Genomic DNA, 27,898 nt, shown 5'->3' with positions numbered 1-27,898 from the left:
AGGCGGGTGGTCATGGCAAGTGACGGCAGAGCCTCCAGCTAGGCTAGCAGGTAACAGGCAGGAAACAGGCGGGTGCTCCCAGGTGAGCGGGCTAGCAGGCACGGCAGGTAGCAGGCAGGTAACTGGCAGATGCTTCCTGGTAAGCAGACGGACTTGCCCATAGACAGACTGGCGAGTTGAACGGAAGGCAGACTGTCGGGCTGGAGAGTAGTCAGACTGGCAGACTGGAACAGTAGTCAGGCTGGCAACTGGACCTGAGGGCTGAAGCAGAGGTAAGTATGCTGTGCAACAACTTTTGCTCGGGCACCTCCATTTTGGAGGAGGTGCCTTATACATGGGAGAACCCTCGGCTATTGGCCGGGGACTCCTCAGGACGGTGCGCATGGCCCCTTTAAGAGAGAGGGAGTGCGCGCGTGCCCTAAGCACAGTGGCCGGGAAGCTGCGCGCGCCGGCAGCAACAGGAAGAGGAGCGCAGGAGGACGCCGCGCAGGGAGCGGGGAGGTGAGAGGGACATCGTCTCTGCCTGGCAGGGGGCAGGGATGCCGATGCTACAGTACCCCCCCTTTACGCCCCTTGTTTTTTAGGCCAGAAAGAAATTTTTCAAGGAGAAGCGGGGCATGGATGTTCTCCCTGGGTTCCCAAGTACTCTCCTCTGGGCCAAACCCCTTCCAATCCACCAGAAAAAAGGTTTTTCCTCTTACCCTCTTGGTAGCCAGAATACTCTCTACCTCAAAAACGTCCTCAGCAGAAACCGGAGCAGGGGAAGAACCTGGATTGTTGGAAAAAGAATTAAAGACAACTGGTTTGAGGAGAGATACGTGGAAGGAGTTGGGAATCTGTAAGGTGGCCGGGAGTTTCAACTTGTAGGCCACTGGATTGATTTGTTAAAGGACCGATGAACCAAGGACCCAACTTGTAGGAGGGTATTTTGAGCCAAACATGTTTGGAGGAGAGCCAAACCTTGTCTCCCGGATGGAATTGAGGCGGATCCAGACGTCTCTTGTCAGCATATCTCTTCATCCGCTCGGAGGACTGAAGAAGTGCAGACCTAGTACTCTCCCAAATGGTGGAAAATTCGCTGACCAGAGACTCCGCGGCAGGGTTGTCCACAGAAGCGGGGATGGGAAACGGAATCCGGGGATGTTGACCATAGACTATAAAGAACGGAGACTTGGAAGATGATTCGCTCTCATGGTTGTTGTAGCAGAATTCGGCCCATGGCTGGAGATCCACCCAATCAGTATGGTGAGCGTTAATAAAGTGCTGGAGGTAGCTAGTAAGGATCTGGTTGATCCGCTCCACTGTGGATGGTAAGCGGAGGAGAAATCCAGGGTGACTTCCAGCAACTTACACGTAGCTCTCCAGAAACGTGAGGTGAACTGAACCCCGCGATCCGACACGATGTGGAGTGGTAGGCCATGGAGACGGAAGATGTGAAGGAAGAAGTCCTTAGCTAGCTCTGATGCAGACGGGAGACCAGGCAGAGGGATGAAGTGAGCCATTTTAGAAAAGCGGTCGGCGACCACCCAAATGACTGTACAACCGGCAGAGACAGGGAGATCTGTAATAAAGTCCATAGCAATGTGTTGCCATGGGGCATCAGGTACGGGAAGAGGCAGGAGATGACCGGCTGGTAGGTGTCTGGGAACTTTATTGCGGGCACAGGACGAACAGGCTGAGACGAAGTCTACCACATCCTTGCTCAGGGTAGGCCACCAGTAATGCCGGGTGATGAGCAGGAAGGTCTTCTTTTGACCAGCATGGCCGTCTAGTTTAGATGAATGACCCCAGCGAAGAACCTTCTCACGATCTGGTACTGCTACAAACGTCTTACCGGGTGGAGGATGAGTCAGATCCAAGGGGGCCACATTTATCACTTTGGAGGGGTCGATGATGTGCATAGGCTCCTCCTCTTGATCGGAGGACAGGAAGGATCGGGACAAGGCATCGGTTTTGACATTCTTGTCCGCCGGGCGGAAATGTAGGATGAAGTCGAAGCGGGCGAAGAACAAAGACCACCGGGCCTGACGCGGATTGAGTCTTTCGGCATTCTGAAGATATGCCAGGTTTTTGTAATCCGTATAGATGATCACTCGGTATAGAGCCCCCTCAAGCAGGTAGCGCCACTCATCCAGCGCCAATTTAACGGCTAACAATTCTTGGTCTCCTATGGAGTAGTTGCGCTCAGAGGAGGAGAAGAGTTTGGAGAAGAAGCCGCAGGTTACCATTCTCCCGGATGAAGACTTTTGGGTGACCATCGCCGGCTCCGGAGGACGAAGCATCAACCTCCAGGTAGAATTGCTTGTTGCAGTCCAGACGGTGTAGTACCGGAGCAGAGGAGAAGGCTTGTTTTAAGGAGAGGAAGGCCTCCTCAGCTTCGGGTGACCATACCTTAGAATTTGCTCCCTTACGGGTGAGCGCAGATATGGGAGCAGTCCGGGAAGAGAAGTGCGGAATGAAGAGACGATAGTAGTTGGCGAAGCCCAGGAACCGCTGAATCGCCTTCATCCCCTCCGGATGGGGCCACTTTAGGACAGCAGAGAGTTTCTCGGGATCCATTCGTAAGCCTGTCTGGGAGATAACGTAGCCCAGGAATGGAAGAGAGGTCTGCTCGAAGAGGCACTTCTCGTATTTAGCATAGAGGTGGTTCTGCCTGAGCCTAAGCAGGACCTGATGAACATCCCTCCAGTGTGTGGGAAGATAAGGAGAGAAGACCAAGATATCGTCCAGGTATACCACCACGTAAGAGTAAAGAAGATCACCGAAGATGTCGTTGACCAATTCTTGGAAGACAGCAGGAGCATTGCAGAGACCGAAGGGCATCATGCGGTATTCATAGTGACCGTCCCGGGTATTGAATGCCGTCTTCCACTCATCTCCTTGACGGATTCGGACCAGATTATACGCTTCACGTATATCTAGCTTGGAAAAGATCCTGGCGCCCTTAAGGCAATCAAACAACTCGGAGATGAGCGGCAGGGGATATTTGTTTTTTACCGCGATCTGATTGAGTCCTCTATAATCAATACAGGGGCGTAGCGAGCCATCCTTCTTCTTGACAAAGAAGAATCTGGCTCCAGCCGGGGAGGTAAATTTCCAGATGAATCCCCTAGCCAGTTTCTCCTCAATGTACTCAGACATGGCCCGGGTTTCGGCCGCCGACAACGGGTAAATACGCCCACGGGGTGGAGTGGCGCCAGGTACCAGGTCGATCGGGCAATCATATGGCCTATGAGGTAGCAGTGTCTCGGCTTCCTTTTTACCGAAGACATCCGCGTAGGACCGGTACGGAGCCGGTAGACCGGGTAAATTAGCTGGGGTAGGCGGGGGACGAGTCGGGCGAACTGGAATCAGGCAGGTCCCATGGCAGTCCTGCCCCCACCGGAGTACTTCACCGGATTGCCAGTTCAGCACGGGTTCATGTGTCTGGAGCAATGGTAGACCTAGCAATAGGGAGTGAGAGAGTCCGGACAGCACATGGAAGGAGATTTTCTCCGAGTGCAGCATTCCCACCTGCAGGGTTAGGGGCTCAGTGACGAGCAGGATGGTCACCGGAAGGAGTCCTCCATCAACGGAGGCGACGGACAGTGGTTCAGCCAGAGGTTTGGTGGGAATCCGGTATCTCTCTACCAGGGACTGGGAAATGAGGTTTCCAGCAGCTCCAGAATCCAGATGAGCAATTTCAAAGAGACGGTTCTCTCCCCAGGAGATAGAGACAGACAAAGTCAGGGATGGAGAGGGCTTACTTTTGCCTAGGACGACCTCTCTGAGTGGTCCTAGACACTGAAGTCTCCCAGCTTCTCCGGGCAGGAACGGATCAGGTGCTCTTTACTGCCACAATAGAAACAGCTCCCGTCGGCTCGACTTGACTCTTGGCGAGATTTGTCCATCTTGGTCTGGTCGATCTTCATGGGTTCGGGCGAGTGCACCCGGGGAGTGACTGGTTGAGAGGCAGGTCTCTGGAAAGTAGGAGCAAGGCGAGGAAACTCTCTCTCCCGGGTAGTCTCTTTGGTACGTTCTTGGAAACGGATGTCAATCCGAGTAGCTAGTGACACTAGGTCATCCAGGGTGGTAGGAATGTCCCGACCGGCTAACTCGTCCTTAATCCGACCGGAAAGACCCTCCCAGAAGACGGACACCAGAGCCTCGTTGTTGCAGGCAAGCTCAGAAGCGAGGGTACGGAACCGTATGGCATATTGACCCACGGTGAGACTCTCTTGGCGGAGAAGGAGCAGAGAGGAGGCTGAAGAGGATTTTCATCCTGGTTCATCGAAGACTTTCCGGAAAGCAGCGAGGAAAGACGATAGGTCGGACACCAGGGGATCCCCTCTCTCCCACAAGGGATTTAGCCATGCCAGTGCTTCCCCAGTGAGATGGGACATGATGAACGCCACTTTGGCTCGGTCGGAGATGAACTGATGTGCCAAGAGTTCAAAGTGCAGGTTGCACTGGTTTATGAAACCCCGAGCTAAGGCAGGGTTGCCAGCAAAACGTGGAGGTGCCGAGAGCCGGGGTCCATAGCTGGACTCCATAATAGGACTAGGTTGTGGTGCAGCGGAAGCAGGAGTTGCCTGACCAGAGATGGACACAGACGGATCGGACAATGCACCTAGGCGAGAGTTAACAGACCGCAGGAAGGACAGGACCAACTCCTGTTGAGCCCTCTGATGTAAGACCTCCTGATGCAGGTCGGAGATTGCGGAGGCCGGGGGGCCACCGGGTTCCATGGCCCGAGCAAACTGTTACGGATCCGGGTGGTGGAACCTCTGTGCTGCGGTGCATGGAGGGACCCAGAGGGGCGTAACTAAGTATCAACTCAGACCGACCCTGGTCATACGGCGGCTAACGACTCCGTGACCAGGGAGGGACCGAGCAGAGGGACCAGGTGCTACTCTGGGGACGACCTTGTAAGAGAGCACGTGGCTCCCACGGGTCAGCGGACTGGGACTGACCGGTATAGCGGATGGACACAACAAGCAGGCAGAAGTCTCTGGATAGTTGACAGGTGGTAACGTCACTTGACGGCAGGTTGAAGTCTCTAGGTTAACAGACAGGTAGTCACAGTGAGTGACAGCAGGAACCTCCAGGTAGGCTACGGCAAGTGACGGCCAAGCAGGCTGAAGTCTCTAGGTTAGCAGGTGGGTGGTCACGGCAAGTGACAGCAGAGCCTCCAGGTAGGCTAGCAGGTAACAGGCAGGAAACAGGCGGGTGCTCCCAGGTGAGCGGGCTAGCAGGCACGGCAGGTAGCAGGCAGGTAACTTGTAGATGCTTGCTTCCTGGTAAGCAGACGGACTTGCCCATAGACAGACTGGTGAGTAGCACGGAAGGCAGACTGTCGGGCTGGAGAGTAGTCAGACTGCAGGAATGGAACAGTAGTCAGGCTGGCAACTGGACCTGAGGGCTGAAGTAGAGGTAAGTATGCTGTGCATCAACTTTTGCTCGGGCAGCTCCATTTTGGAGGAGGTGTCTTATATATGGGAGAACCCTTGGCTATTGACCGGGGACTCCTCAGGACGGCGCGCGCGGCCTCTTTAAGAGAGAGAGAGCGCGCGCGCACCCTAAGCACAGTGCCTGGGAAGCTGCGCGCGCCGGCAGCAGCAAGAAGAGGAGCGCAGGAGGACACTGCGTGGGGAGCGGGGAGGTGAGAGGGGGCAGAGACACCGATGCTACAGCAGGCAACAGTTCCCCGTAACACCAATACGAGGGACGTTGCCAGTACAACCTGTAGGTCTTCCAGAGTCTGGAATTTTTTTAAAGACTCTGCTGATAACCCCAAAAAGGCCATTTGTACCACCTGCCATTCCAGCATCAGCAGGGGTGACAAAACTACAAGCCTGACCACCACCAGCATGATCAGGAACATGGCAGCAAAGCACCCGACTTTGTGGGGTGAACCCCAGGGTCCACGACCAGTGTCAGCGGGTGTCACCACTGCTTCTTCCGCTGTTGTGCGTGCAATAGAACCCCCTGATGTGTGTGCAAGGCAATCCCCTGTCCATACTGCATGCAAAGATGCCCCCTCCTCTCAGTCTTCACTTGTTATGGCAGTTTATCAAGAAACAGCATCAACGTCCACATCTACGTCCCACCGCAGCGTTCAATTGTCCATATCCCAGACCTTTGAACGAAAGCGGAAATTCGCAGCCAACGCCCCACAGGCCACAGTCCTAAATTCGCACATTTCATGACTGCTTGCATTGGAAATGCTGCCTTTTAGGCTGGTGGAGACGGAATTCTTCCGCAACCTTATGGCGGTGGCTGTCCCTCGGTACTCGGTCCCTAGTCGACACTATTTTGCCCGGTGTGCCATCCCCACACTACACAAGCACGTGTCCCAAAACATCTGCCGTGCCCTCAACAACGCAGTTACTGGGAGAGTCCACCTGACAACGGACACGTGGACAAATGCTTGTGGCCAGGGATGGTACATCTCCCTGACGGCACACTGGATAAACATAGTGGAAGCCAGGACCCAGTCGGACTTTGGGACGGAACACATCTTCCCCACACCAAGGATTGCGGGCCCTATTTCAGTCAGAGTTGCCCCCACAGTGTACAGCTCCTGCGCATCATCCTCCTCATCCTCCCATCTCAGATATCACCACATCAGTTACAAGCTGGAAGCACTGCAGTACTGCCTCCGCCAAGTGGCAACAGGCTGTGCTGAAACTCATAAGCTTAGGTGAGAAACCTCACACTGCTTGTGAGTTGTGGACAGCTGTGAAAGAGCAGGCAGATTTGTGGCTGAGACTGCTGAACCTACATCCAGGCATGTTCATGTGTGACAATGGCCGTAACCTGGTGGCGGCTCTGAGGCGAGGCGAGATCACACACGTACCATGCTTGGCTCACGTGCTTAACCTCGTGGTTCAGCGGTTTCTTAAATCACACCCCGAGTTGCCAGATCTGCTCGTCAAAGTACACCGCCTGTCAGCTCATTTTCGCAAGTCGGCTACAGCTTCCGCCGCCCTTGCTGTTTTGTAGCAGCATTTGCAGCTTCCATCACACCGACTGGTGTGGGATGTCCCCACACGTTGGAGCTCTACCCTCCACATGTTGCAAAGGATTTGTGAGCAGAAGAGAGCAGTTGTGGAGTACCAGCTGCAACAAGGCCATCGATATTCAGGTCATACTCCACACATAAGACCTCAGGAGTGGACCTGGATGTCTGACATATGTACCATCTTGACAAATTTTGAGGAGTCCACCAAGATGGTGAGTGGCGATGCCTCCATCATTAGCGTCAGCATTCCACTTGTCTGTCTTTTGCAACGCTCTCTGCAGAGAATTAAAGAGGAGGCATTGCAGCCAGAGAATTATGAGATAGATCAAGAAGCCGTAGCGGTCGATTACACACAGCCCAGCCTCATCTCATCCCAACGTGCATTGGGGGACAATGAGGGAGAGGAGGAAGAGGAGGAGGAGGAGGAGGAAGAACAGGAGCTGATATCATGCGCTGTAGATGGTAGTACCTGTACAACTGTCATACCGTCGGTTCAGCGTGGGTGGCCTTAGGACAGGGGGGAGGAGGAGAGCATGGTCAGTCGTCATCTTGGTGAGGACACGGAAGTCTTGCCCTTTACCAGTCTGGCAAGCATGGCTGACTTTATGTTAAGCTGCCTTAACCGTGACCCCCGCGTTGTCAAAATGTTGAGTGACAGTCATTACTGGTTGGTGACACTCTTAGACCCCTGCTACAAGGAGAACTTTCACTATCTTATTCCTGAGGTGGAGAGGTCCTTGCTGCAGAACTGTTAAAAAAATTCCCATCTGAACACGCTAGCGGCAGAGGTCACAGTTCGTTACCCAACCAAGGCGTACATGCGATAGAGACGCAACTCCAATCCAGCAGAGACAGGGGAACACTGTCAACGTTCTGGGACAGTTTTCTCAGACCCTCCCTTCGGGCAGACCCTGAGGCGTGGGGTACTATCACAAGGAGTGGAAAGTTTCAAAAGATGGTAAGGGAGTACCTTGCTGACCGTACCAGCGTCCTCCGTGATTCCTCTGTGGCTTTTAATTATTGGGTATCCAAGCTGGACACTTGGAATGAACTCACTCTGTATGCCTTGGAGGTCCTGGCCTGCCCTGCCGCTAGCGTGTTATCGGAGCGTGTTTTTAGTGCCGCTGGGGGAATTATAACTGATATGCGCACTCGCCTGTCAACTGACAATGCTGACAAGCTGACCCTTATCAAAATGAACAAGCGTTGGATTGGGCCAGACTTCTCAACACCACCAAATGAAAGCATAGTAACATAAAGTCAAATCCACTGTGTTATTTCGGGAGGTGTATTCACATGCACCGCTTCACACATAAGTATACGCTTCCTCATTTCGGCTGTTTTATGTTCTTCTCCATATCCTCAGCCTCCACCACCACTATACCAACCAGGGTGACCGTGGTCCGTGTTGCCATTATTTAAAGTTCCTCCGTCCTTATTTTTGGCAGCTTCTGCTTGGAAGGCATAAGCAAAGACTGTGGGAGACCCACTCCCCAATAATGGGAATAATATTTTTAAGATGCTGTATTGTATGGCTCTTGTAAGGGGCATTAAAACCGTCTTGTTAAGCTACTGCGACCTCCACCACTTTTCCAAGGGGCATTAAAACCATCTTGTTAAGCTACTGCGACCACCACGTCTCTTCCAAGGGGCATTAAAACCATCATGTTAAGCTACTGTGACCTCCACGTCTCTACCAACGGGCATTAAAACCGTCTTCTTAAGCTACTGCAACCTCCACGTCTCTTCAGAGGGCCATTGAAAGCGTCTTGTTAAACCACTCTGAACTCCACAGCTCTTCCAAGGGGCATTGAAATGTTGTTTTTAATTAACTCTAACCTCCACGACTCTTCGAACGGGCATTGCATTTCCTCCTAATTTTTGGAAGATTTTGCTTGAAAGGCATAAGCAAAGACTATGGGAGACCCACTCCCCAATAATGGGAATAATGTTTGTAATATGCTGTACTGCATGGCTCTTGTAAGGGCATTGCAAGTTCCTCCATCCTAATTTTTGGCAAATTTTGCTTGGAAGGCATAAGCAAAGACTATGGGAGACCCACTCCCCAACAATGGGAATAATGTTTGTAATATGCTGTACTGCATGGCTCTTGTAAGGGGCATTGCAAGTTCCTCCGTCCTAATTTTTGGCAGCTTTTGCTTGGAAGGCATAAGCAAAGACAATGGGAGATCCACTCCCCAATAATGGGAATAATGTTTTTAAGATGCTGTACTATATGGATCTTGTAAGGGGCATTAAAACCGTCTTGTTAAGCTACTGCGACCTCCACCACTTTTCCAAGGGCATTCAAACCGTCTTGTTAAGCTACTGTGACCTCCACCACTTTTCCAAGGGGCATTAAAACCGTCTTGTTAAGCTACTGCGACCTCCACATCTCTTCCGAGGGGCATTAAAATCATCTTGTTAAGCTACTGTGACCTCCACGTCTCTTCAAAGGGGAATTAAAAGCGTCTTCTTAAACCACTCTGAACTCCACAGCTCTTCCAAGGGGCATTCCATTTCCTCCTAATTTTAGTCAGCTTTTGCTTTTCAATGCAAAGGTGAAAACTAAGCCAGACCCACTCCCCAATAATGGGTAGAAGGTTTTTAGTACACTGTAATCCACGTCTGTTTCAAGGGGCATTGCAGTTCCTTATAATTTTTGGAAAGCCTTCCATTCACTGCTTAGGCCAACAGTGTACAGGAGACCCAGTTGCTATAAATGGAAAAAACTGTATAGTTAAGGCCCTCTGACCGCCATGTCACTTCCAAGGGGCATTGGAGTGCCTCAAAATTTTTGGTAGGCATTGCACTCACTGTATGCCCTATAACTGTGTAGCCAAACCGCTCCTTTTATTACAGAAACATATCCTACAAGACATGTGTGGCTGACTGGCCTGATATTGATGTGAATGGTCCCTGTTCCTCCTGCTCTTTCTTCTTTGCCACCACCTCATCTATCATTTATCACCTGAAGCTTTGTTTTAACGGGAGTCATAGAACTGGGATAGTAGCAGGAAAACATCCAGCAATCCTCGGAGGAGGTAGGATATGCGCTAAAACGCTGACCACCTCAGGCCTAGCCGCTACTATATACATGCGCTTGCATTCCAAGAAAACAAAGCAGATGCTAACTTCTATCATCATCATCATGCTCCTCACCTTGGCACTCTCAACTCCCCTGATGGAGAAGCCAGGGCCCACCGGAGGGCCAGGCAAAGAAAAGTGTGTGGGAAGGTGAAGGGAGAAATAGGGGTGGCTGGGGACCGTTTATGGACACCCGGCCGCCCCCTGGCGGCTGGGGACCGAGCGTGGACACCCGGTCGCCGGGCGGCTGGGGACTGAGTATGGATACCTCGCTGCCGAAGCAGCCATGAGGTAGTGGACAGCTTCGGTCTCCTCCAAACTAAAACGCCCCATTTCAAGTGAAAGCTAGTAGTATGGTATTGCAGCCTGCGGGTGGGTGGTTGGCTGCATATTTGCGCTTGCATTGCAAGGAATGGGGGAGGTACAATTGAACACTGCCCTGGGACAAGGACTTGCACGGGGATAGTTGCAAGTCTGCATCTTCTGATGGGGCAAGGATCACTTCTGATGGGCACACTTTTAGGCAGTGACCTGGGAGTCAGAGATGCTTCCAGGGGTCTTCAACTTGCTGTTCCCATGTCTTTTCAGCACTGTATGCATGTGTCACACAGCACATGGCCAGATAAGGTTGTAAAATGTTAAAATGACATTTCCCTTTGAATGCATTTGTTACGGTTGAAAGCAATACAAAAGTGCAAAAACGCATGAAAAATGCTACCTGTGAACATAGCCCAAGGTGTGGAGGAGCATTTTTGTTTTTGGTTATTTATTTTACCTTATACACAAGTCTTTACCCTGGAAAAGAACTGCCTTAACATATTTCACAGTAAAGCAGTTTCAGTTTAGCTTTTAAACGTTTTATTGTGAGCCCGTAAAAGTGGCTTAATACGTCTGACCACGTTGTTGACAGCAGTGGGGGTCAGAAATGCTTCCTGGGGCAATCCCCATGCTGCCCCTATGTCTTTTGAGCACTGTCACTATCGTTTTAGGCTTTCTACAGACAGCCTGGGGTGCCGCTGCAAAAATGCTCGGGTCTCCCATAGACTAACATTGGGCTAGTTGCTCGGGTCGAGCACCCGAGTATCACGGTGAGCTCAGCCCGAGCTTCGAGCACCCGAGCATTTTAGTGCTCGCTCAACACTAGGTGATACCAATTATCTATGTATGTACTTTTTTTGTTTATTTTTGTTTTATCACAAAGGCTGCATTTTTAGTGGCAAAATGGCTTTACGTGATTTTATGTGCGCTTTTTTTTTGTTTTTTTATTACATATTGTATGTAACTTTTATGTTACTTTTTTATTTTTCTACTTAGTCCCACCGTGGGTCATGTATAATTTTTACTTTGATCGTCGGCCTCATGCATTGCAGTACCGGAGACCTGTCAGTATCTCACCTGATAGAGCCTGTGAGACCCTGCTTATTGCAGGATCATACAGGCTACCATACCCTGGTGTCATCAGATGACCTCAGGGTAACATGGCAACGATCGGCAATCGCATAATCGCGGGGGTCTATCCTGCCAAAGGGGGTATATCAATCCCCTTTTAACCACTTAGATACTGCTGTCGTGATTGACAGTGGTATTAAGGGAATTGATCTGCCTCAAATGGTTTCAAAACCATCCGGTGTTGATACCGCAGTGTGTTTGTTGTCAGGTGCAACTATCACCCAAGGGAATTTCAGCCACAGAGCGATGCTACTCACTTATTCCTCAAGACCATTAAAAAGTGATACTGATGAATAACGCCCCTTAATGACCACCATTAAAAGGCATATCGGCGGTCATTAAGGAGTTAAAACAGCTATAAAGTGTTGCATGTACTCCAAAATGATATACATTAAAGCAACAGCTTGCCTTACAAAAAACAAGCCCTAATACAGGTCTATTGATGGAAGAATATAAAAGTTACCCATTTCAGAAAATGATGAAATAAACCAATTTTTTTTTCTAAATTTCAAAAAATATTATTTTTTCATTACTTAACCCCTTTACCCCCGAGGGTGGTTTGCACGTTAATGACCAGGCCAATTTTTACTATTCTGACCACTGTCACTTTATGAGGTAATTACTCTGGAACACTTCAACGGATCCCCCTGATTCTGAGACTGTTTTTTCATGACATATTGTACTTTATGATTGTGGTAAAATTTCTTCGATATCATTTGCGTTTCTTTGTGAAAAAAATGGAAATTTGGCGAAAATTTTGAAAATTTTGCAATTTTCAAAATTTGAATTTTTATGCCCTTAAACCAGAGAGATATGTCAAACAAAAGAGTTAAAAAATAACATTTCCCACATGTTTACTTTACATCAGCACAATTTTGGAACCAAAATTTTTTTTTGTTAGGGAGCTATAAGGGTTAAAAGTTGACCAGCGATTTCTCATTTTTCCAACAAAATTTACAAAACCATTTTTTTAGGGACCACATCACATTTGAAGTCAATTTGAGAGGTCTTTATGACAGAAAATACTCAAAAGTGACACCATTCTAAAAACTGCACCCCTCAAGGTGCTCAAAACCACATTCAAGAACTTTATTAACCCTTCAGGTGCTTCACAGGAATTTTTGGAATGTGGAAGAAAAAAATGAACATTTAACTTTTTTCACAAAAATGTTATTTTAGACCCAATTTTTTTTATTTTTGCAGGGGTAACAAGTAAAAATGGACCTCAAAATTTGTTGTGCAATTGCCCCTGGGCACGCATATATTCCATATGTGGGAAAAAAAACACTGTTTGGGCGCACGGCAGGGCTCGGAAGGGAAGGAGCACCATTTGACTTTTTGATTGTAAAATTTGCTTGAATAATTAGCGGACGCCATGTTGCGTTTGGAGAGCCACTGATGTGCCTAAACAGTGGAAACCCCCCACAAGTGACCGCATTTTGGAAACTAGACCCCCCAAGGCACCTATCTAGATGCATAGGGAGCCATTGGAACCCCCAGGTGCTTCACAAATTGATTCGTAAAAATGAAAAAGTGAAAAAAAAACACTTTTTCATTTTTACGAATCAATTTGTGAAGCACTTGGGGGTTCCAAGTGCTCACTATGCATCTAGATAGGTGCCTTGGGTGGTCTAGTTTCCAAAATGGGGTCTTTTGTGTGGGAGCTCCAATGTTTAGGCACACAGGGGCTCTCCAAACGCAACATGGTGTCCGCTAACAAATTGAATGGAAAATCGGCTCAAATTGTTAGCGGACACCATGTTGCATTTGGAGAGCCCCTGTGTGCCTAAATATTGGAGCTCACCCACAAGTGACCCCATTTTGGAAACTAGACCCCCCAAGGCACCTATCTAGATGCATAGTGAGCACTTGGAATCCCCAGGTGCTTCACAAATTGATTCGTAAAAATGAAAAAGTGGAAAAAAAACACTTTTTCATTTTTATGAATCAATTTGTGAAGCACCTGGTGGTTCCAAGTGCTCACTATGCAACTAGATAGGTGCCTTTGGTGGTCTAGTTTCCAAAATGGGGTCACTTGTGGGGGAGCTCCAATGTTTAGGCACACAGGGGCTCTCCAAACGCGACATGGTTCCAATTTGTTTTACGGACACCATGTCACGTTTGGAGAGCCCCTGTGTGCCTAAACATTGGAGCTCCCCCACAAGTGACTCCATTTTGGAAACTAGACCACCCAAGGAACCTATCTAGATGCATAGTGAGCACTTGGAAGCCCAGGTGCTTCACAAATTGATTCGTAAAAATGAAAAAGTGGAATAAAAAACACTTTTTCATTTTTACGAATCAATTTGTGAAGCACCTGGGGGTACCAAGTGCTCACTATGCATCTAGATAGGTGCCTTGGGTGGTCTAGTTTCCAAAATGGGGTCACTTGTGGGGGAGCTCCAATGTTTTGGCACACAGGGGCTCTCCAAATGCAACATGGTGTCCACTAACAATTTGAGCCGATTTTCCATTCAATTTGTTAGCGGACACCAAGTCGCATTTGGAGAGCCCCTGATGTGCCTAAACAGTGGAGCTCCCCCACAAGTGACCCCATTTTGGAAACTATACCCCTCAAGGATTTTATTAAGGGGTATAGTGATCATTTTGAACGCAGAGGTACGACACAGAATTTGATAACATTAGGTCATCATATTGAATAAGTTGTCAATACTCTTGAGCGCAAGTGCTCTCTACTTGAGTTTGCATTGGGTACTCAGGTATGCACCATGTATCACGGGTGCTCAAATGAAATGCTCGAGTCCCCGCCCGCATGTTTCACGGTTATTAGACACCCCAAAAGAAACATGCGGCGAACGCTCGTGCATGGCAGGCAATCCCCGCGAGGTTTTTTTGGCTGCGAAGCATATGGGGCGGAGACTCGAGCACCCGCGATACTCAGTGCATACCCGAGCACCCGATGCAAACTCAAGTAGCGAGCACTTGCGTTCAACACTAGTTGCCATATCGTCATCATTTTTTATTTTTTATTTTTTTTACTTTTGAAAAAAAAAACAACCCCAACCCTAACATTAGCACAACCCCAACCACAGCCCTAGCGTTTATTTTTTACGCCGTTCCTAGTGCGTTATAAGTGATTAGACGACATTATTCTTCGGGTCAGTGCGATTACAGAGATACCAGAATCATATTGGGTTTTTATGATTGACAGCTGTCACACACTAAAAGACACATATTTTGTAAAATCTAGTTTTTGCATTGCCATATTTTGAGAGCTATAATTTTTCTATATTTTGGCCGACAGTCATGTGATGGCTTGTTTTTTGCGGGATGAGTTGACGTTTTTTATTGGTGCCATTTTCAGGCATGTGACATTTTTTGATCGCTTTCTATTCAGCTTTTGGGAGGCAGAATAAACAAAAACCAACAATTAAGGAATTGTGTTTTTTTACATTTTTTTATTATACTCCGCACGTGATAAAATTGATAAGGTAGCGTTATTCTTTGGGTCAGTTCGTTTACAGTGGTACCACATTTATATCGTTTTTCTATGTTTTGGCGCTTTTACACAATAAAAGCTATTTTATAGAAAAAATTATTTTTTTGCATCGCTTTATTCTGAGAACTATAACTTTTTGATTTTTTGGATGATGGAGCTGTATGGCAGCTTGTTTTTTGTGGGATAAGATGAAGTTTTCAGCGGTACCATTTTTAATTATATTTGTCTTTTTGATCGCGTGTTATTCCATTTTTTGATTGGCGGTATGATGATAAAGCATTGTTTTTTGCTTCGTTTTTTTTTTTTTTTTTTTACCGTGTTTACTGAAGGGGTTAACTAGTGGAAAAGTTTTATAGATCAGGTTATTACGGACGCGGCGATACCAAATATGTGTACTTTTATTGTTTGTTTGCTTTTTTTTCATAATAATATTTATTGATGGGTACATTATATTTTTATTTTTAGTGGATTATTATTATTATTTTTTTTTTATATTTTTACAATTTTTTTTTTTTTTCACTTTCTGGGAGTTTTTTTACTATTTTAATTTGTCCCACTGTGGGAATTTCACTTTTTTCATTCTGATCGCCTGCACAGCATAGGGATGGAGCACCATCCCTGTGCTATGCAGGCAGTCAGCGCTGCACAGTGATAAGATTGTTTGGTCGTGCACTGCGCATGACCAAACAATCTTCCTGCTGTCTGGTGACCCGGATGTTGTCATAACGACATTGGGTCGTCATGGCAACACCCGGGAAGCCGCGGCAGACAGCGCTGGAGGCCGGAAGAGGAGGTGAGTATACCGATCACCTCCCCTTGCCTCCGCAATGCTGCGATTGACTTCGATCGCAGCATTGCGGGGGTTAGTGTGCCTGGAGCAGTACGGGACCGCTCCCTGCACATAGTACCGGGTGTCAGCTGTGACAATCAGCTGACACCCGGCGGCGATCGCGCCCGCACAGCCTGTGTGCGCGCGCGATCGCAATGACGTACTAATACGGGTCAGGCTCTTAAATCCCAGGGCACAGATGCGTATTAGTACGTCATGGGCTTTAAAGGGGTTAAATAGAAATAAAACTATACATGTTTGGTATTACAGTAATCATTTTGATTTTGGAAAACACGTTGCCAGGTTATTTTTTACTACACAATGAACTCCATAAAAACAAAACTTATAATAAAATAGCAAAATCACGTTTCTTGCTTTTTCACCCCACTTGGATTTTTTTGTTCAATTTTCCAGTACATTGTATGATAAAACAATGGTGTCATTCAAATCTAAAAACTGACCCCCAAAAACATACCCCCATATGGCCATGTTATGGAAAAATAAAAACTTAAAGTGTTTTAAAGAAGGGAAAGAAAAAAAACAACTCAAAAATGAAAAATTGTCATGAAGGGATGTGCTACCAAAATTATGTTCACTAAAATGGGTATCAGAATATGGTGACCAAAAAAAATATTTTTTTAAAGTATTTTTTTAGTGCAAAAGTGGCAAAACATAAAACAACCTATATAAATGTGGTATTGCCATGATCATATAAACCCTCAGAGTAAAGATAACATGACAGGTATATCTAATGGTGAACGGTGTTTAAGATAAATAAAAGAAGTTCACGATTAATTTTTTTTACATTTTTCCTCCCAAAGAGTGTAATAAAAAAATGATGAAAAAGAAAGTAAGATGTACCTCAAATTGGTACCAATAAAAACTACAGTTTATTATCACACAAAAATATAGCCTGCATACATCTATGTTGATGTAAAATAATAAAAAGTGCCCTTAAGTTTCATAGAATTGGACGCCCCTCAGCTCAAATGGATGAGATCCAAACATTTTATATGCACTGGCATTTTTTTATTTTGGCATGTTTCTACTATATGTGGTTTAAGGTATCCTATGTTTTCTTCAGTGTATAGATAACACGTGTGAACCTGTCTAGGTTGGTTGCCAATTGTCGCACTATTTTATTGAATTATTAAGTAAAAGTTACCTTTTTAATAAGGTGTTTTTCCATGCTATTTACAATATGATTCTGAAAAAGTACACCCTGTAAGTGTAAGCAAGGATACAGCTTTTTACTAATACAACTCCCCCCCCCCCCCCAAAAAGAGCCCCCATATCACTATGCCGCTGAGAAAATAAAAAGTTAGGGTTCTTGGAATGCGACAGTAGAAAAAAAAATGTTCTTAAAGGCCAAAACTGGTTGTGACGCCAAGGGGTTAAGGTAGAATTCACTTGCATCTTTTGAGTAAGTATAGTTTTGTGTGCAGGAAGGATTATACAATTTATTTATTTTTCTGCATTAGTTGTCCAATCTATATTCCGATGATCTCAAGGCAAACATAAATAAGGAAAGCATATGGTCTTTGGAGAGTCATATGCTTTTCCATGCAGAGACGTTTTTTTCCCAGTACCTTGAAAGGAACTTAGTCATTGAATGGGCTAATAGAAACAAGCAGAGCCCATAACAGAACACATGTAAATCACTCTTCGACTAAATTGCCCAGTTAAATTATTTACTAACTGATAAACATTTTATACATGTCTCAGAAATCTATGAACGAAGTAAAAAAAGGAAAAATGCATCAGTTCTAGCACGTTCAATACAGATCAAGTAAAGTAAGTAATACATACAGTATAGATTGCATTCCCAGAAATAGATTGTATATGAATGAGGGAGACCTATCACCTGATAACCACCAGTATGCGGAATTCAAGGAGAAACTGAAAATGTGGCTGTAATTCAGTCAACGATCTCTGACGGCATCATAAAGGTTTACGAGACCATCAGAACTGTGAGACTGAACTGTACTTCCAGCTATCAATCTCTCCTTCCCTCAATAGCATTTTTTATGGAAGATGCAGAGCAGGTCTAGGATTTTAAGCTTGTAAAATTTTTATTGAAGAATTGTAAGAAAGAAAAGGGGTTTTACAGCATGAAATTGGTAAGTAGAGAAAAGAGAGACTTGTTTTATGGTACGGTATGATGCCTAGCGTGTTTGCTGTTCTTCACAAGTAAAGTAGAAGTACCCTATTAACAGCTCAATATGTGAGCTAATATAACTGAAATGTGGCACAAATTAAAATTAGAAATGGAGTAGCATGCAACATAAACACAATTATTAACATATACAAACAGAACATGCATAAAAGTATAGCATTGAAAGCTACAGCATAGTTTGGGCTAAAGCATTGCCACCAGAACTTCTAACTGGACCATTGATGCATATTAGATCCTCACTGTTCTGAGATGTCACATTATCGAAAAATGACTGAAATATGAGTTACTGATTAGATTAATGGATAAGAGAGATTTAAATAGTAGCCAAGATTACAGGGACGTGACCTCATCGTCAGTCATTGTTCTTATTAAAAATAACTGCACATAAAACTACTCTATGTTTATTATATTTTTTAGTGTAATATAACAGGAAACAATTCAATCCAGTGAATGTTATAATATCTTACTTATGTTAATATCTAATATACACAGTACTGGGCAATATTATTAGGTAGGTGTGGATAAAAATCTGCCAAGTAAAAACGCTTTCTAAAATAGAAGTGCTAATAGTTTATTACAAAAGTGAAGTCTAAATCAAATCAATATTTGGTATGGCCACCAAAATGTAATCAAAGCATCAAATCTTCTATATACACTTGTACATGTTTTCGAAAGAATTTAGCAGGGAGGTTGTTCGAAATATCTTGGAGAACTAACCCAGATCTTCTGTGGATGTACACTTGTGCAACTCCTTTTGTCTCTTAATGTAATCCCAGACAGACTGAATGATGTTGAGGTCAGGGCTCTGTGGGGGCCATATATTCACTTCCAGGACTCCTTGCTCTTCTTTATGCTAAAGATAGCTCCTAATGACATTGGCTGTATGTTTGGGGTGACTATCCTGCTGCAGTATAAATTTGAAGCCAGACATCCCCTGATGGTATTGCATGATGGATAAGTATCTGCCTGTTTTACTCAGCATTGAGTATTCCATTAATCTTGACCAAATCCCTAAATCTGCTTGCTGAAATGCAGTCCCAGACTTGCTAATAACTTCCAACATGCTCAACTGGTGACTGAAGACACTCATTATTGTACCATTTTCTATTAGTCAAATATTTCACATTTTTACTCTTCACCCCATAGAACCTGTTGTCATTTTTCTGCTTTACAGTTCCTGTTTTCATGCATAATTGAGTTATTTGGCATTGTTTTGATATCACAATTTTTCTCTGAAGACCTCCTCTGGCCAGACTTCTCTGAACAGTTGGTGGATGTAGCCGAGTCCCACTGTTTTCTATCAGTTGTGAGCTGATGCACTGCTGAACATCTTTTGATTTCAAATGGAAGTAAGAGATGTGAGATATATCTTTCTTCTGCTGCACTAAATTTTCTTGGTTGACCATTGCATCTACAATGTTAACCAATTATTGGTGTCCTCAATGCTGAAGATATTCATGCATCTTACAATACCACCAGGAAAGCAACTGATTGGTTCCAAATTTACTCTGCAGCAGAGCAAATACACCAATGCCATTTAAAAATATATCCAGCGTAAAAACAAGAACAAGGCTTTCTGGAAGTGATGATATGGCCCCTACAGAGTTCTGAACACAACATAATAGTCTGTCTGAGACCACATAAAGAGAAGGAAGGATTTGAACAAGCCTTCATCCACAGAAGATCTGTGGTTAGTTCTCCAAAATGTTTGGAACAACCTCCATGCTGAGCTCCTTTAAAAAGTATATGCAAATGTACTTAGGTTTTGATAATGTTTTAAAGGCCAAGTGTGGTCACACCAAATATTAATATTATTTCAATTTCACTTTTGTTTCTTCACTTTGCACTTAATGGATAAAAAAACTATTAAGTCTTCTATTTTTTTTAAATTATTTTTACATAACAGCGTCTTTTCTACAACTACCAAAAAATTTGCACAGTACTGTCTGTATATATGTATATTTTAGAGTTGCACAAAAATATCCACAGGACCACAGTGGATAGTCCATTGCCTCAGAATTGGAGCCCTACAAGCCTCTTTCTACTTGGTGGCATCCTTGAGAGTCTTTTTACTCAACACTAGTATATATATTTTGCTTAATAAATATATATACACTTTTATAATAGTATTCTGACATTACATTTATTACACTTGTTTGGATATTTTTGCAGTTTCATATCAGAGCTTATATATTGAATTCTGTTGATAAAAACTAAATATTTCTATTTTGACTATAACATGATCTTTTTTTACTTAAATGCATATATTTGAGGGTTAGAATTATTTGTCTAATTGGGTTTCTTTCAAACTTTTGCTTCGTTTGGCTTTCACAGACTTTTTTCCCTGCAGAATTAATTAAATGAAAATCATCAGTGAGTTTGTTCTTACTGAGTGTTTGTAACTCTTTTATCTGTCTTTTTCTGAGCTCTTCTCAGCTGATTTATGACCACATCAAAGTTCATTTCAACTTTCATGTGGTCTATGGTCATAAATCACCACACTGTAGATCAGAAGAAAGACAGTTACAGACTAATATAAAAGTTATGTTATTGGAAAGAATGAATGACTGTACTTATTTATGTAGAGTTAAACAGAAAGTATATTAAAGGCTGCTGGATTTAGTCAAAAAGAATGAAAGATTATACATTTGCAGTGAATATAAAACTAAAATGTTATTTCTAAAAAATGTTATTCTAAACCTTATACAGTATGTTATATCTCTCAAATAAGGTCAAGATATATAAATACAAAATAAGCACAAATCTTTAGCCTAAGCAACATTCTATAACATTGATACGATATATATTTACACTGTTAAAGCTAACAAGATATTAAAAAGGTCAATACAATAAAGTGCTAAAGTTAATTTAAACGTGTTTTCTATTTATTAAGACGTAATTCTAACATTTATCTTAGCTCACTTAAAAACAGATATCATACCTCAAAAGGCAGTTCTGTGAGTTCAAAATTTCCAGAAACATCCAATTTCTCAAGATTTTCACAATCTCCCAGCTCAGATGGTATGTTTTTTAGATTATTAAAACTAACATTGAGTTCTCTCAAATTTCTCAGGCATCCTGTCAAACAGAACAAATATAAATCACAAACTGCCATCAGCTGGATTTGGACAGTGATCCCTTGCTTTAAAATTGACTATCAAGAATTTGATTGATTGTTGCCACCCCAACAACATAGAGAGAACAAAAAAAAGAACACAGAAAGCTTGCTGAAGATGTATAGCAAAAGTAATAAACGGAAGTAACCAAATTAATTAAAAGCAAAATTAATGTGTCCAATTTTTAGGAACGCACTGAACCCAGTAAAATCAAACAATTTGCATCTTGCTTGACATAAATCACCTAAATTAGCCACCACTATTTTACATATTACAGAAGATTGCATCAGCCAGAGAAGGCTCACTTGGCCTTAGGTACTGTTGAGCGTGCTTCCCATTTATGCCTTGCAACTACCACATCACAAAGTATAGCACAGTCAGTCAGGATGGACTATCATAGCCTGTATAAAAGTCGAGGCAGGATATGCAGGAGCCATTTTCTGGTGAATTAAGATAGTGAGAGTATATCGCATCTCACCACTTGGCCATATAAATATAAAGAGAATGCCATAAAACAGTGAGCAAGGTCTTTAGATAGTGTACACTGATGAGCAAAAAGGTAACAATGTTTTGAATTTTTGACTTTCAGGCTCCATATCAGCATCCTCTACTGCTTTGAACGTGAGACTTCCATCATTTTATAGACAATCATCTTGGCTATCTCATACATAAATTTGACTGTCAACTATTTAGCATATTATTAGTTATGCAGATTCTAGTTATATCACTGCATTGTTACATTGTTTTCTTCATGTATGCTACAAAATACAATGTGTTCTTTCCTAATAGCTCAGTGTGTTATTAGGTTGATTCCCAAGCAAAAGGTCACTGGTTCAAATCGAGCAGCAGCCATTGAGAAGATGTTCCAAGAAAATAGAAACAGCAGCATCATCCAGCTTATCAATAGCGGTCTCTTGGCCGAGAAAATTTCCAAACTGCATCATGTGAATGCCATGGCCATTAGAAGAATTTGAAACAAAGTCCGACCATCCATTTAAAAGCCAAGAGGTAGACGTCCATGTAAAATATCGGAGTCAACAAGTCGGCTCATCACAAGGTCTATCAGTCCTGGCATGACAAACACAGCAGTGGAGGAGGCTCATATGCTTCGTAATAGTGAGTTCACAGATGTCCATTCAAGCACTGTATGACATGTAACCAAATCTGGAATGGTGGCTCAAACAAAAAAATAAGCCTTGACTTCAATATTGTCATAAGAAGCGTCGGCTCCAGTTTGCAAAAAAGTACAAAAAGTGGACAGTAGAAGATTGGAAATAGGTGATTTGGAGCGATGAGACAAAATCAATAAACTAGACTCTGAAGGGTACAAATGGGTCTGGAAGAAACAAGGGAAAAAAAGGCTAATGGATTGAGAAATCGAAGGAACTGTCAAGTTTGGTGGAGGATGCCTGATGATATGGGGTTGTTTTACAGGCATTCCCCAGACCTCAACCCAATCAAATACTTGTGGGTTGAGTTGAATAAAAAGCTGTATACATACCCAAGTGAGTCGATTGAGAGCACGCCAAGAACGATTCAGTCAGCGTTGAGAGCCAAAAGTGAATTTTTACAAAATACAAAACACTGACAAAATAATAAAAATTAAAAGTTAGATTTTTAGGAGCAAAACAGTAACAATGCAGTGACATGACAATAATCTGCATAACTAATCATATGCCAAATAGTTGAAAGCCAAATTTATGTACGAGATAGCTGTTATGGATCCGGGTGGTGGAACCTCTGTGCTGCGGTGCAAGGAGGGACCAGAGGGGCGTAACTAGGTATCAACTCGGACCGACCAAGGTCGTATGGCGGCTCAATCGACTCTGTGACCAGGGAAGGACCGAGCAGAGGGACCAGGTGTTACTCTGGGACCGACCTTGTATGAGAGCAGGTGACTCCCACGGGTCAGAAGGCAGGGACTGACCGGTACAGCAGAGGAGCACGGCAGGCAGGCTGACGGGTGATCCGGGCAGACGGACTGGCAGACACGGCAGGTAACAAGCCGGAGCCTCCAGGTAGGCTGGCTGGTAGGCACGGCGGGTAACAGGCAGGTGCTTATAGGTAAGCGGGCTGGCAGGCACGGCAGGTAACAGGCAGGTGCTTCTAGGTAAGCGGGCTGCCAGGCACGGCAGGTAACAGGCAGGTGCTTCCAGGTAAGTGGGCTGGCAGGCACAGCAGGTAACAGGCAGGTGCTTCCAGGTAAGCAGGCGGGCAGAGCCCATAGACAGACTGGTGGACTGGACTGTAGACAGACTGTCGGGCTGGAGAGTAGACAGGCTGGCGGACTGGACTTGTAGACAGGCTGGCAGACTGGACTTGTAGACAGGCTGGCAGACTGGACTTGTAGTCAGGCGGGCAGACTGGACTTGTAGTCAGGCGGGCAGACTGGACTTGTAGCCTGGCGGGCAGACTGGACTTGTAGCCTGGCGGGCAGACTGGACTTGTAGCCTGGTGGGCAGACTGGACTTGTAGTCTGGCGGGCAGACTGGACTTGTAGTCTGGCGGGCAGACTGGACTTGTAGTCTGGCGGGCAGACTGGACTTGTAGTCTGGCGGGCAGACTGGACTTGTAGACAGGCGGGCAGACTGGACTTGTGGTCAGGCAGGCAGACTGGACTTGTGGTCAGGCGGGCAGACTGGACTTGTGGTCAGGCGGGCAGACTGGACTTGTAGCCTGGCGGGCAGACTGGACTTGTAGCCTGGCGGGCAGACTGGACTTGTAGTCTGGCGGGCAGACTGGACTTGTAGTCTGGCGGGCAGACTGGACTTGTAGTCTGGCGGGCAGACTGGACTTGTAGTCTGGCTGGCAGACTGGACTTGTAGTCTGGCTGGCAGACTGGACTTGTAGTCTGGCTGGCAGACTGGACTTGTAGTCTGGCTGGCAGACTGGACTTGTAGTCTGGCTGGCAGACTGGACTTGTAGTCTGGCTGGCGGACTGGACTGGTAGTCTGGCTGGCGGACTGGACTGGTAGTCTGGCTGGCGGGCTGGACTGGTAGTCAGGCTGGCGGGCTGGACTTGTAGTCAGGCTAGCAGCGGGACCTGAGGGCTGAAGCAGAGTATAACACACAAAGCTACAACCTTGCACGGGCACCTCCATTTTGGAGGAGGTGCCTTTTATTTGAAATATATAGAGAAGGTAAAATCCGGTGCCACATGCGATAAATCCTTTTATTCCAAAATTAAAATTTTTTAATATCAGGTGATATGAGCTAATTATCCTTTTTCAGTCTTTTATATGAAAGGTCCTCCGGCCATTGGCCGGGGACTCCTTAGGACGGCGCGCGCGGCCCCTTTAAGAGGGAGGGAGCGCGCGCGTGCCCTAACCATAGTGCCCGGGAAGCTGCGCGTGCCGGCAGCAACAGAGGCAGGAGCGCCGGAAGACGCCGGGCAGGGAGCGCGGCGGTAAGTGGAACGGCGTCTCTGCCTGTCAGGAGGCAGAGACGCCGATACTACAATAGCCAAGATTATTGTCTATAAAATGATGGTAGCCTCACATTCAAAGCAGTAGTAGATAGTGATGGGTGGACCCGCGGATGTTCGGGTCCGGCGGGTTCAGCAGAACATATATTAAAAGTTTGGTTCCGTTAGCACAACAGTACCTGAACCTGAACCCAGATAACATTCATATGAATGGAGGGCCCGAACATCCATGAGCCCGCAGCTATGAATGTGACCCTTGGTAAAAACCTCACAGCTGGTCACAGGCATCGGCTGATGAGAGTAATAGTCCCATCAGCCTACTCCTGCTGTCACTGATAACAGCAGGAGCAGGCACCACTGATGGGAGTAGTCATCAGCCGGCACCTGTGCTCAAAATAAAGAAAAAAAAAGTTAAAATAAATATTTAAATAAAAATGAAAAACACAGTTATACTCACCTTAACATATAATCCCCAAAACCCTTGTCCCCTGTGAAAAATCCAAAATAAAAAAACACCATATTACTCTCCTTAATGCCTAATCCCCGATGCCCTTGTCACCTGTAAAAGAGAAAAAATAATAAACCACCATAATACTCACTTATCCGTCGTTATCCATACTGTTCCATGAAGATCCGGATCACCTGTAGAGCAGTCACATCAGCTGATTTGCCTGTTCTCCCCAGCAGCCAGCTACACACTGACAGGAACGTAATCGCTCCTGCGGTGTATAGCGCTGAGCTGCCATGAGAAAGTTCACAGGAGTTCATCAGCTGACGATCTTCGGTGATCTCACTTATGGCACCGCCGCTGAGTGAGAAAGCGGCAGTACCGAAAGTGAGGTCACCGGGGTTCATCAGCTGTTGAACTCCTGTGAACTTTCTCACAGCAGCTCAGCGCTACACACTGCCTGTGTCAGTGTGTAGCCTGCTGTCATGTAGAGAAGTCACATAAGTGATATGTGTAGCTTACCACGGGCCTAGGTGGTCTGGAGTTGGGACCCGGTCCTATTTGTCTACCCTTTTATATGCATTACTTCAACTTTGATATACAGTAAGGTTTTTAATATAGACAGTATGGGTACCATCCCAATTTAGGGTCACCTTGCCGCTGGTGGGACGGCTTGTATACTTTTTTTGATCAAAAATAGTTCACTAAGTACCCTATATTTATTATGCAACTTTGCTTTACATTTATATATAATGATGGTAGGGTATGAGATATATTTTTTGTCTTCTGTAGGTTTTGCTTCTTTTTGCTAGTGTGAACATGCTCCTATTTCTTGCATGTCTACCATCTTAGACCTCATTGCTTGGTTTTCAACCTTAAAGGGGTTGTCTGGTCAAAACTAATAAGTCTGCATTCACTCTGTGTGACTGCAATCTTATGAATTCCCCCAGCACACCCATTGTGCGCTGTGGGGATTCGCTGGTTTCAGACCGGTTTCAGAGGGTTTGTATGAGTTATACACACCCCTGGCCAGAGGCCGCACTCTCTAGTCGGCCATGCCACTAGATGACTACGTCACTATACAGTGTGCGGCCTTGGCTCAATACAAGTGTATGAGAAGCAAATCAGAATCCCCGTTTGACTGCAAAAGACCTTCAGAAACATTTAGCAGACTCTGGAGTTGTGGTACATTGTTGTACTGTTCAGAAACACCTGCACAAATATAGCCTTCATGGAAGAGTCATCAGAAGAAAATCTCTCCTGCATCCTCACCATAAAACTCAGGGTCAGAAGCAAAGGAGCATCTCACCAACCATTAAGCATGGGGGTCGATTAATTATGATTTGGGGTTGTGTTTCAGCCAATGACACGGGGAACATTTTACATGTAGAGGAAAGAATTGATTCAATTAAATTTCAACAAATTCTTGATGCAAACATAACATCATCTGTCAAAAAGCTGAAGTTGAAAAGTAGATGGCTTCTACAAATAATCCTAAACACAGGGCAAAATCCACAAAAGATTACCTCAAAAGGCACAAGCTAAAGGGTTTACAGTGGCTCTCACAGTCCCCTGATCTGAACATCATTGAAAATCTGTGGTGTGAGAAGGTCACTGGTAAAATACTGGAGGGGAGATATGTGTCACTGAGGATGTTAGCCTCATGAACCGGGGAAAATGCTCCGGCATACTATGTGCTGAGAGGGATTATTAAGGGCTGGGTTTTTGTGAACATCTGAAGAGTGTGTGGAAGGTTGTTCACCATATCTCCAACCCCAGGATGTGGTCCAGAAGGTAAATGTGAAGCCTTTGGACTCATTCAGTTTTCGGTGTGTCTGGAGATGAGATCTCCAGAGTTATGCTCATGTTAAAGTGAACTGAACCTTGCTTTTTGTTCCCCCAAGCAGGATGGATCCCCGCAGCCACACAGACTGTACTGTATGCTATTTTGTTTTTCCCATTATGCCAGAGGGGCAGTGTTTGTTTATCTAACTCTGGACTGGTTTATGCAGCACAATTTTAATAAAACAATTGATAACTTAAACAGAAAGTGTTTCTATGCCTACCTTTTCAAGAGCCGATTATGTCGATCTACTACAGCGGCTAGATTTCAAAATAACAGTGCATGCAAGACAACCCTGGATTCTCACAGAACTGAAAGAATTTTCCAAGAAAGAATGGATGAAAATCCCTCAATCAAGAATTGAAAGACTTTTGACTGGCTACAAGCTGTGATACTGTGGTGCTAACCATGAAAGGTGCCTTTTGCATTGGTCCGTTTTCCTTTTTGTAATTTTTAAAATGTAAAAGATGAAAAAATATATATATATTTTCATAAAATACAAAGGAACTGTGTCATCTTTAAAGTTGCGCTTTTTAGAGAATATTTCATCTTCAACTTGCTTAAAGGTTCACAATAACAGAAATTTTGACCAGGGGTGCCCAAACTTTACATGCCACTGTATATAGCTACATTAATTCCACAGCGCTTTACAAATATTATCACATACTCACATTACTCACATAGTTGAGACTACCAATATCAGTACCTATCCAAATTAAGGCACTGCGTGCCTGAATCATGTAACTGCTGTAGCGCTGGCGTCCCTGCCCTCTGCTAGGCAGGGACGCTGCTCCCCTCACCGCTCTGCTCCGTGCCCGGCGTCCTCTCCCCGCTCTGCTGTCAGCGCGCGCTCCTTCCCGGCGTCCTCCTCCCGCTCTGCTCTCAGCGCGCGCTCCTTCCCGGCCCCTGTGCTTAGGGCGCGCGCGCGCGCGCTCCCCTCCTCTTAAAGGGGCCGCGCGCGCCGTCCTAAGGAGTCCCCGGCCAATGGCCGGAGGACTTCATCATATATAAGGCACCTCCTCCAAAATGGAGGTGCCCGAGCAATGTTGTTTGCACCTGTGTC

General features: G+C 45.3%; 1 protein-coding gene across 2 annotated transcripts in view; it reads right to left on the bottom strand.

Moving 5' to 3' along the window:
* Positions 1–27,898, bottom strand: part of LRRC2 (leucine rich repeat containing 2) — a 637,261-nt gene that overhangs the window by 186,820 nt on the left and 422,543 nt on the right. For both annotated transcript variants that reach the window (XM_073653022.1, XM_073653032.1), the window contains exon 5: positions 20,946–21,082. In XM_073653022.1, the coding sequence (XP_073509123.1) occupies positions 20,946–21,082 (137 nt within the window). The remainder of the gene's footprint in view (positions 1–20,945; positions 21,083–27,898) is intronic.

Source organism: Phyllobates terribilis, unplaced genomic scaffold (genome assembly GCF_046119375.1).
Source record: "Phyllobates terribilis strain yellow unplaced genomic scaffold, ASM4611937v1 Scaffold_1__5_contigs__length_1240528914, whole genome shotgun sequence".
Classification (NCBI taxonomy): domain Eukaryota; kingdom Metazoa; phylum Chordata; class Amphibia; order Anura; family Dendrobatidae; genus Phyllobates; species Phyllobates terribilis.
The sequence above is the reverse complement of the archived record's forward strand: the minus strand, read 5'-3'. Positions and strand labels throughout refer to the sequence as shown.